The sequence below is a fragment of the Lingula anatina genome, chromosome 10 (genome assembly GCF_051362555.1).
Source record: "Lingula anatina isolate TDL-2025a chromosome 10, LinAna3.0, whole genome shotgun sequence".
NCBI lineage: Eukaryota > Metazoa > Brachiopoda > Lingulata > Lingulida > Lingulidae > Lingula > Lingula anatina.
In genome coordinates this window covers 19,557,837-19,569,026 of record NC_141776.1, presented here as the reverse complement: position 1 = coordinate 19,569,026, position 11,190 = coordinate 19,557,837, and the positions used below count along the sequence as shown (strand labels likewise).

The following is an 11,190-nucleotide window of genomic DNA, read 5'->3' as shown; positions in this document are numbered from 1 at the left end:
TATAAAACTCTTTTTATTTATTTATTTTTTTACGCGCTGGTAAATAACATGCAGTCACATTTTCAATAAAGGCGTACATTAAGATGACTTCATTCATTTTCCATTTGTCTTTAAAAAATAAAGAAGTCACTGCATTGTGCACCGGTGGTTTTAATCATTTGTAAACGCCACTGGGGTCGTTACGTCAAAGGCGAACTTGTTAAAATATTGGGTAGACCGAAAAATATGGTCATAAATTTATTAGGCAATTAGAAAATATGTTTAAAAAGGTCTGTTCTGTCACCAGGAAGAATTACGTCATCCAATCCCGGAAATAACGCCGGGTATAATTTTCATACGGAGCGACATTAATGCACCCACGGGTTTAACATGGCGGCGACCTTCCTACTCCAAGGTCATGATATGAAGTTTAAAATGGCAATCTAAGTTACAAATTAGTGAGGTTGACTTAAGTTTATTACGCGGCGACTGGCGTTCTTTACCTCTGTGTCAGATAAACGAGTCTTTAACTTCTACGCGTCTCTGCGGGTCTTTAAATGATATTGAATTGGACTAATACACTGGCAACTCATTTCCTAAATCACTTCATTCTGACATAATGTTAAAGATGAAAGAAAGAAAACGCTTAGTTTTTAGCCCGCTTCTTTTTTCTCTTCCGTCTAATTATATAAGCTCCATATATTTTCTTGTACGAATGGAAAGAAGTATAAAACAGCACGAGAAGGGGAACTAAGATAATCAATGAGCAGCTTCAACTGAAATTTGAAAAATCAAAACAGCATGAATTAAGATAAAATTTCTTTTTAAGTCGTATAGTGGTTTAGCACTGCTTTTGAAAAAAAAATCACAAGCATGTTATTCATAATTCTAACTCCGTTGCTACTTGAACTAATGTTAACTAGCATGGAAGAATATTAACGAATATAATAAAGCATAACTAACATGTAAAGAGTTCACGCCAGGCACGTTTTAGCCCACCGGCCATTCAAGCCAACAAGATCCAAGAGCTTGTCGGTCCAAGTAAGTGTCCAGTAACTGGAGGACAAATCTACCAAATTCATTGAGCCCGCCTTTTTTTTCAATTTGTCGTGGCAAGTTGATTTTACTTGATAATTATTATCACTCTACCTGCATCATAAGACTTAATTGACAAGCATAGAAGAATAATGAATTTTTTCTCCGATCATGTTAGCGTTCATTTTTTGTGGCTGTCAATATGAGTTAATAGAGGACATGTTTGAAAATATTATCTTTTAGGGAGTTTAACATTAAACCCATTAAAATAGCATATGCAATATTCTTTTGAAATATTCCATTATTTTAAGCAAGAGTATTCATAGCACTCGTATAAACTGGCCTAGAAAAGAAACAACAATTGTACCACAACGAAGAATGAAAACCTGCGTTTACTTTAGCTTTCACTTGTCCTATGAGCTCAGAATAGCATTTTTCATCACTAAAGAAAGACCTTTTTTATATTTTGTCATTGATATTATATATGAAGATAAACGTTCATGTAGAGCAACTGTTGAGGTATGTCTGTAGTACCTGAATAGCGCAATCAGAGTTCTCTTATAGAAAAATATATATGCGTGTTGGTTTCATATGTTTATATGTATTCCTTCCAATGTACCCGCATTGCATTTATTTGCATGTGAGCAACCTGTCGCCCTTTGATTAAAAATACCAAGTTGTACTGTAAGACATAAAACAGCAATTTAGAACATTGAGAACCATTTTAAGTAATGTCCTAAAGGGTTGGGTGTCTTTTTCTCTTTTCTTTCTTTCTCTCTTTCTTTCTGTCTTTCAATACGTAACGCCTCCCATCCGGTGATATTACAGATCGGACGCTGAGCCGAATGAAGTTCTTCCCAATATCGCAAACTCAGGTTAACAGCAGCGTGGTGAATGGTGATAAATCCATCGTATAGGCAATACGTGTAACGGTCCCCCATGCGTCTGTCTGGCATTTCATCGTTATGGCTGAGTGTTAAGTTAGCTTTCCTCGCGCATATCCCCATGAAAAGGTCCTCAAATTTAAAGAGAGGTGTTTCCAAGGCGGAGGAATAAAGCCCTTTCACGGCGCCACGGCCCATCACATACGCTGGTCCTGAAATGTACGTTGGAAAGTGCTCTTCGGGCCATTCTTCATAGCTTGTGTACCACTTATGGTCTTTAGATCTTTTAGGTACCTTGTTTACCAACAAAAACCCCATGTACAGTCTTGGCATCGGTTTCCACGGCAGATTATACAGATATTCAGCAAGTTTGTCGTACCGGACAATCATATCGTCATCTGTTTTCAAGATGTAAAGAGCATTGGGGCAGTACCACACTGTCCAACGCAACGCCAAGACCATTTTTAGTGTCAAATTAAGGTAACAGTCCTCAAAGTCGGCTTGGATAATGTCTTCATACTTGTCGTTTTCCGCCTTCAGTGCGAATTGGACTGAGAAGTTTGGGCTTCTTCCTGCTAAAAACAACGTACGGATTTGCTCGTCTTTGTACTGCGTTCTGGAACCCCACGTTTGACGGAACAGAGAACGCTGCTGGAAGTTCTGAGGTTGAGTCACTACAATAACCAGTAAAAACACCCCTTGGTGTGGCATGCTCTAGGATTGTTAATAGTAAAGTTATAACTCTTTTTGTGAAGAAATAAATCCTTCCTTTCTTGGCTACGTGAACGCGTTAGTTCAACTATAACGAATATGGCAAAAGATATCAAAATCGTCACAGTCAAAACGCCTTTAACTCGTCTGAATCCCATGCTGCCTACGGAGTTCCTTTCTTCTCCGTCAGCTCATGCTGTATTTGTAAAGATACTGTACACTGTCAAGTCGATGACGTGTTGTTATCTAAGATGTGTTGAAGCAGCTGTTACAATGTTATCCATGGGCTCATTCCCAATAAAACGATCGTTCCACGTATATCAATCCAACTTTGGGTGGACTCCCGCAGAATGCAACCTAACAGATTAACACGCCTCCTGTTGTTTCCAAAGTAATCGCATAATCACCAGCATTTTTGAATTCTACACAACGCCAGGCAAAGGACAGCTTTAACTGAAATATGCAATAATGTAAAATAATGTTTTAATTTCGATTCAAAGCCTTCCAAGCCAGGATTTATCCGGCAAAAACTCATATTTAAAGATGCATACAAAGTCAATTTTTGTCACAAAAACCAACCAAATGCCAGCATATAGTTTCAAGTAGTATAACTAAGAGAATTACCAAATACCAACAATTCAGAAAAAAAAAAGGTTTAAAAAACAAGTTAATGCAAATAATTGTCACATTAATGTCTAGATAATTTTATTAAGTAACAAATACTCTTTTTATTCAGGTCTTTTAAATAAAGGTCATTGGGAGTCCCCGACGTGACTGAAATAAAAAAGAGGTAGAAATGACGCACCAGGAAGAAGTTTGACTATTTCTAAATCTTTTTGATGATTTATAGTCTGACGCGTCTGCCTTGATTATTACTATATCCGGTCCTATAATGACAGCCTTGCCGAGACATCCAGACATTTCTTTTGTACGCCTTTGTTGAATAATTTATCAAATAATTGAATGAGAGAGAGAGAGAGAGAGAGAGAGAGAGAGAGAGAATTCAAAAGTTAAAAAAAGAACAAAAGAAAATGTGTCTATTCTTTGCTCACAGAGAGTCGCCGCTTGTAAACTAATATATTCACCCTGTCTTTTGGAGTGGGATGAACGTATCCTAAACATTACAAAAATAGACCTTTTTGAAAATTAGACCTATTATTTTCGCTGTTGCAGATAAAATCTAATATGACCACTGTAAAATTCTGATTCCTTCTTAGAATATATTTAATAATGATTTAAGTTTTGGTGATCCTTGATTCTCAGACCACCGTCAGCAGTAATTTCCATTTTTCCAATAATGTCTATAATTCGATTTTATGTCCGAGATCTTACACCTGTCAGTTTATTCGATTGTCCCCTATTGCTATTGCTATAGTTGTGCATCTATGTGCTTTCCAAGTTTACCGAAAGACGTCAGCACTGCGCTAGATTTTTTTTTCAGCCTGTCTTTGGAGAGAGCACAAAAAGTCGCAAATAAATAGATATCAAGACGATTTACATTGCAAAAAAAGTTTATTAGATCAGATTTCATTTTTCAAAGCAAAACTTTAAATAAAAATATGGCTTTATAACTAAGGCTGGTTTTCTAAATAGCGTTAAATGCTGGGCCTATTTATAATTATTATTCAAGTTGAATGTCAAGTCCCAGAATGCATTGCGACAGTTCATCATGGCGCCGTAAACACTCGTGAGTTTATTGAAAGAATCGATTCGGTTTTCCTGCGACTGTACACTATTTAACTCAAGTTCATTGGGCTGCAGTACACAAAGCTAGTCAACGGAACAATCCAGGAGAGTTAAATCCCGTATTTGGAGGACAGAAAGTTCTGCACGTGAGTTAGAGTGTTGTCACGTCTTGTTTTAGCCTTAGAAGCGGGTGGGTGTTGCGTTGTGTCATTGTCACGAGACGAGAGGGAGAATGAAGGAAGAGGCAAATTTTAAAGAAATTAAAATCACCTTGGCACTCTAATATTTACGCGAGGTATGGGTTACAAGGAATATAGTTCTATAACAATGTCATTAATGTATTATTCGGGGCAAACAGGATTGAGGTGAGTGAATTTTCTTCCTGTTTTTTTTTCTATTTGTTGTTTTTTTTAGAGATTCCTAATCCTATTTTTTTTTTAGTAATTGTTAGCATTTTACTGTTAAATTCGGTTATGACGAAATGTCTATTTGACTTATCTTCCATATATGTGATAACACCCTAAACATTTTCCCCTTATGCAAAACTCTATGAAATTACAATATTTTCCACCAGGCACACTCTGCTCAAGCTAAAGAAATAAGTTTTTCCCCAGTATACCTTCTGTGAGTCATCCCTATGATAGATGTAATAGCTGTGACAGTTGGCAATTATTGCTGATCAATGATGTAATCTAAGTAACATTGTTAGTCAGATGTAGTAGGAATAATGGATGATAATTCTCAGCGTCACATACCCTACAGAGCTGCTGATGTGGTATTAACCATTAGGAGTGTAAGGCTCTGTTCTCACAACTTTTAGATCGATCTATCACCGCGGGGAGTCTCACTAGATTACTGTCAGATAATCCCCCTTAAGTGTCCGTCCCCGCCTACTACAAGCTTTAAGGGGTAATTAACTTTCGTGTCCGCCCGGCTGACAGCTATTTAGCGTGAACCCCCAGGGAGTTAGGTCGATCCAATGTAGGTCGATCTAATCTATGAGAATGGGGTGTAAGTCAGTATAAAGTGTAAAGCAGGTCGATCTTGTTTCTTCAGGATGTCAGGTTCAATCCTTTTATCCTTGGGCAAATTGTAGTCTTGGGAGCTGGCTGGGCTGTAGCCAGTTTTTTGGTAACCTGTCGAACTCTTAGATCTATGCGGCTGGTTAGAATGACTTAGGTCCCAGTAGCCAAGTACTGCACACTAACTCCAGGGGGGGGCTCTTGCTGAATGCAATCAGATTACCAGACTTACACACCTCCTTTTGTTTCCAACAAATAATCACCAGCTCACCTTCTATTCTTTTATTCTACTCAATGTCAGGAGAAGGTGTTTAAGACCCCATTCCCATAGATTTTAGATCGATCTATCCCTGTGGGGAGTCTCACTAGATTACTGTCAGATAATCCGACTTAAATGTCCGTCCTGCCTACTACAAGCTGTAAGAGGGTAATTAACTTCGTGCGCAATTGGCTGACTGCAATTTGGCGTGAACCCCCAGGGAGTTAGGTCCATCTAGTAAGATCAATCTAAATCTTTGTGAATGCCTTCTAAGGCATTCTGAAGGGGCCCCTATGACTATGAGTATTGGATTATGACTGATATTATTGATAATCGAACATGACATGGGACTTTGCACAGTTGTGGGACACCCAGTTGATTAGATTAGCTCATGATTAGACATCTGAAGTAGTATGTGATGAGTGCAGTCATAATAACCAGACCAGAAATGCAGCCTCCGTTTCAGAATGTGGAAATTGTGGATTTTCAAAACAAAATGTTCCTGAAGACTTTTGCCCTTCAGTATTCTGTACATCCCATGTGGAACTTACATTCTTCTGTCCAGACACAAGAATTTTTGTAATGAATCAAGAAAAAATGTATGGCCCTTAGGTGAATGATCAAAGATCTATATATTAAACTGTTGAACTCAAGTCTGTCAGATGTTGTTGTAGGTTTTTTAAAAGCTTATTTGATAAGAAGAACCTTTAAAAAATAGTTAAGTGAAGTTAATAATAATTGTTAAATGTACTGCAGCCTGCTTAAAAAGCTTATAGCACATCAGTTAAAATAGATTTAAGTAGGATCCACTGCCTCATAGTCTAGTGAATATTATAAAAGAATTATTTTTCATATCCTTACTGACTGAGTATATATGAATAAATAGCAATATATTCCACAGGTTAACAGACAGCATATTAATGGCCCTTTATGGACCTGCCATGTTACTGGCCGTTGTGGTCATGACCCCTGTTTGCAGACATACTTTGGCAGGAACGGCTGTCCAGCCTCCATTGTGCTTGCTTCACATATTGATTCTGGTGTCAGTTTGGTTCAGAACTTTGTGTTATTCACAGCACTACAGGAGCCACAGTGCTGTGTTTTATAGGGAATTAAACCTCTTGCTGTGAACAGTCTGTTTTTTTTTTTTTTTTTTCTGCTGAAAATGAACAAGGAACTTGCATGTATCAAAGAAATTGGTATTCGGTCATGACTACTGATATAAGGGAAAAAGTGTGTGTTTGTGAGAGAGAGAGAGAGAGAGAGAGAGAGAGAGAAGCAAAAAAAAAACGTTTGCATGTGTGTGTGTGTGTGAAAAAGAGAAAGAGAGAGAGAGAGAATGTGTGTGTGTGTGTTTGAGAGAGAGAGGAGAAAAATGTTTGCATGCATGTGTTTGTGTGTGTGTAAGAGAGAGAAAAAAAGAAAATGTGTGTGTGTGTGTGTGTGTGAGAGAGAGAGAGAGAGGGAGAGAATATGTGTGCGTGTGTGTGTGTGTGTGAGAGAGAGAGAGAGAGAGAGAGAGAGAGAGAGAGAGAGATTCAGCTTAGTCTCTCCAGGTTTATTTTCCCCGTTAAGGCTCAGGCTCAAGTACGTCACAGTACCATTCCCTGAGGCCTAATGAATTCCCCATTTATTCCCAATTGATTACTGATTTCTGTTGTATCATTAGTCCAGACAGACAGGACAGAAGGCTTGCTTAGTTCTGGCTCTCATCTCCCATCAAATATATTTTTTTCCGTTTGTCCTTGTTATCAGAGTATAACCAGCAAGGTATAGTATGTCCTGTAGCAGTTATTGCTTGCATTCACGCATGGCGAGATCATCTAAGAAGAAATGCATGGTATAAAGCTGAATTCAAAAGAACTATGCATAGCATTTATATGTGTAAATAGAACTACTTTGTTATGCGTATATACATATACCTATAACCCTAACGCACACTACAACCTAATCACTCTGCGTAGTGATATCGGGAAATAAAGTAAGTTTGGCAAGCACATGGAGTCTTCAGTTGATAGCACTCATAAACATGGTGTCAGAATCGGGATTATTTACCTGTTTGTAGGAAACCCGCTGACTGAAAAAGTATTTTAAATTATGGCGGAAGGACTCAGAAAACCTACTCCTTTGTCATTCGAAGGAAACGTAGAACAGAACTGGAAAACTTTCGTGCGTGAGTACGATATATATGTTGGAGCTTGCTATAGCGAGAAAACGCCAAAGCAAAAAGCGTACATGCTATTAAATCTCGCCGGTAGCGATGCTATCGAAAAATTTGAATCATTTACATTCAATGACGATGAAGACAAGGAAGATCCAGACATTTTAAAGGCCAAGTTCAGTGAGATTTGTAATCCCAGAACCAACGTTATACTTGAACGATACAGATTTAATTTACGCGCGCAACAAGATGGCGAGCGATTTCAGTCATTTTTAGCTGACCTGAAACACAAAATCAAAAGCTGCAACTATGGTAACCTTGAGGAAGACATGTTACGAGACAGAATAGTCATCGGTATAAAACATGAGAATACCAGAAAGGTGTTGTTGAGAGAGAATAACCTCACACTTACAAAAGCGGTGCACATTTGTCAAATTCACGAGTGCTCCGAGGTCGACGCCAAGCAAATGCAACAGCAGAATCCAGTGACAGTGCATCTAGTCAACAAAAAGAAGGCACAGAAGCCACGACAGACTTTTAGCCATGGCAGATCACAAGCAAGTGAGACGGCCAAATGCAGAAACTGCAGCAGTAGTCACGCCAAAGGAAAGTGCCCAGCTTATGGTAAAAGTTGCCACAAGTGCGGTAAGCTCAATCATTTTCAAGTTGCATGTAGAAGCCAGTCACAGAAAAGTAAATCACCCCGTACACACAAGGTCATTAGAGAAGTTAACACTGACTCTTGCAGTGACACTGAAGCAGATTTACTTAAAATTGACTCAGTGCATAGCCCACACGCAGCAAAGAAAGATTTACATGTAAAATTTCTAGTCCATGATGTGAGCACAGAAGTCAAAATTGACACAGGAGCTAAATGCAATGTAATGAGCCTAGCAACGTTTGATATGCTTCGAGACAGAGAAAGCATCAACACAGCAGACAAAATGAAACTTATTGGCTTTACTGGAGATGCCATAACTCCAGTGGGAAGTGCCATTTTACCCTGTGAACACAGAGGTGAAACACATGACATTAAATTCAATGTCATTGATGCCAATGTCCAGACATTATTAGGACTACCAGACTGTATGAAGCTGAAGCTGTTACAACTGGGAGAAAGTGTGTACAGCGTGAATACCACTCCAGACATGTTTGCAGAATTCCCAGATATTTTTGACCAAAGGTTGGGACAACTACCTGTGAAGTACAAGATTACAGTTGACTCCCAAGTGACACCAGTAGTCAGGCCAGTACGCAAGCTACCTGTTGCTGTTAAAGACAAGGTCAAGCAGGAACTAAGAAGAATGGAAAGCCAAGGAATCATAGCCAAGGTGACCAAACCTACAGATTGGGTTTCAGCAATGGTGGTAACCACGAAGAAAAACACGGACACAATAAGGATATGCATTGATCCAGGTGACCTTAACAAGGCAATCAAGCGTCCCAGGTACCCCATGAGAACCGTGGATGAAATCATAAGTGATATGCCCAATGCGCATTACTTCACTGTTTTAGATGCCAAGCAAGCCTTTTACTGCATTCCATTAGAAGAAGAATCTTCTTACCTGACCACATTTGGTACACCATTCGGTCGCTACAGATACCTACGACTGCCAATGGGAATCAGCTCAGCATCAGAAGTATACCAGCAAGCCATAGAAAACTTGATGAACGGGCTGCCATGTAAAATAATAATGGATGACATCCTAGTGTCAGGCGCAACAGAAGAGGAACACGACAAGAATTTGAGAGCAGTTCTTCAGAAGTTGAAAGAAATCAACATAAAACTCAACGCATCCAAGTGCAGATACAAGATGACCAGTGTGAACTATGTGGGACACACATTCACAGCTGATGGTCTCAAACCAGACCCAGAGAAGGTCAGAGCAATCCAGGAGATGCCCAAACCCAGAGACAAGACAGAGTTGTTACGTTTTCTAGGTATGACCAAGTACCTGTCCAAGTTCATTCCACAGCTTAGTGAGAAGTGCGCACCACTTAATGAACTTCTACGCAAAGATAACTCATTTGTTTGGAACCATGCACATGACACAGCCTTAGAAGCAATCAAGCAGGAGATAAGTCAGGATTCCTGTTTAGCATACTATGATGTTTCCAAGGAAGTCACGCTGACCTGTGATGCTTCACAAGCAGGCTTAGGAGCTGCATGTCTACAGAATGGGAAACCAGTGGCATATGCATCCAGAGCAATGTCAGTCGCAGAGAAACGCTATGCCCAAATTGAGAAGGAACTTCTCGCAGTAGTTTTTGCATGCGCAAAATTCCGAGATTATATATATGGCAAGGACATAACCATTGAAACTGACCACCAACCACTGATCTCCATATGGAAAAAGCCACTAGCAAGTGCCCCAGCAAGACTGCAACGAATGCTACTACAGCTGCAACCATACCGCATCAGACTGGTATACAAGAAAGGGAAAGATTTGTTGGTTGCTGATACACTGTCAAGGGCATACTTGAATGAAGGCAAGTATGAAACTGAGAGCAGTGACGTGGAAGTTCTGTCCATAATCCCTGTCGCAGACTACAGGATGGAAGAGCTAAAAGCAGCCACAGCCAAGGACCCTATACTGAAGAAAGTATGCAATGCAGTTCATGAGGGATGGCCTAAAAGTGAAAAGAACTGTGACCCAGATTTGAGACAATATTTCGCATTCCGAGATGAGATCATAGTTGATCAAGGTGTAGTGCTGAAAGGAAGCCGGATCATCGTACCAGCAACTTTACAGCATGAATATGCATTGAAAGCACACAGAGGACACGGAGGCTGTCAAGCAACAAAGTCAAGGGCAAAAGACATAATGTATTGGCCCAGCATGATGAAAGACATTGACAGTATTGTAGAAAACTGTACCGTGTGCCTGTCTATGAAAAAGCACCAGCAGAAAGAACCACTTATGTCTTACCCAGTACCGACCAGACCATGGTCTATTGTGGCTACAGATTTATTCGAGTGGAGAGGTGTAAACTACATGGTAACAGTGGACTCGTACACTAGCTGGTATGAAGTCAATACCCTAGGGAACAGTACAGCCAGTGCAACAGTTATAAAAAAACTTAAGTCGCATTTTGCAAGATTTGGCATTCCAGACATCCTCATTTCTGACAATGGTCCACAATTCAGTGCCAGAGAATTCAAGGAATTCAGCCAAGCTTGGAAATTCAACCATGTAACCAGTAGCCCCCATTTTCCGTCTAGTAATGGATTGGCAGAAAGAGCAGTACAGGCAGCAAAAGCGCTTCTAGAGAAAAGTGCACGTGAAGGCAGTGACCCTTATTTAAACCTGCTCAATAGCAGAAATGTACCAAGAGACCCAGTGCTTGGAACAGCGGCCCAGAGGATGATGGCACGTCGCACCAAAAGTGACATACCTATAGATGAATCATTACTAGCTCAGAAAATACTCGACCCAGAGATAATCACACACC

The 11,190-nt window shown here is 39.7% G+C and overlaps 2 protein-coding genes across 6 annotated transcripts in view; one reads left to right on the top strand and one right to left on the bottom strand.

Annotated features, from left to right (window-relative positions):
* Positions 1–815: 815 nt before the first annotated feature.
* On the bottom strand, positions 816–3,057 carry LOC106157302 (beta-1,3-galactosyltransferase 5). Its single transcript, XM_013532913.2, has one exon. It carries the CDS (start codon positions 2,607–2,609, stop codon positions 1,719–1,721), a length of 891 nt encoding a protein of 296 aa, XP_013388367.2. The 5' UTR covers positions 2,610–3,057; the 3' UTR covers positions 816–1,718.
* Positions 3,058–4,259: 1,202 nt separating this feature from the next.
* LOC106175865 (GTPase-activating protein skywalker) overlaps positions 4,260–11,190 on the top strand; it is a 34,137-nt gene continuing 27,206 nt past the window's right edge. For 4 of the 5 annotated variants that reach the window (XM_086996707.1, XM_086996706.1, XM_086996703.1 and 1 more), the window contains exon 1: positions 4,260–4,441. The gene's annotated coding sequence lies outside the window, so the exon portion shown is untranslated. Of the gene's footprint in view, positions 4,442–4,483; positions 4,661–11,190 lie in introns of those variants that run through there. The other variant, XM_086996705.1, reaches the window with a different exon arrangement.

Coding starts and splice junctions, on each gene's coding strand:
- LOC106157302 (XM_013532913.2), bottom strand. CDS start 2,609: ATGCCACACCAAGGGGTGTTTTTACTGGTTATTGTAGTGACTCAACCT.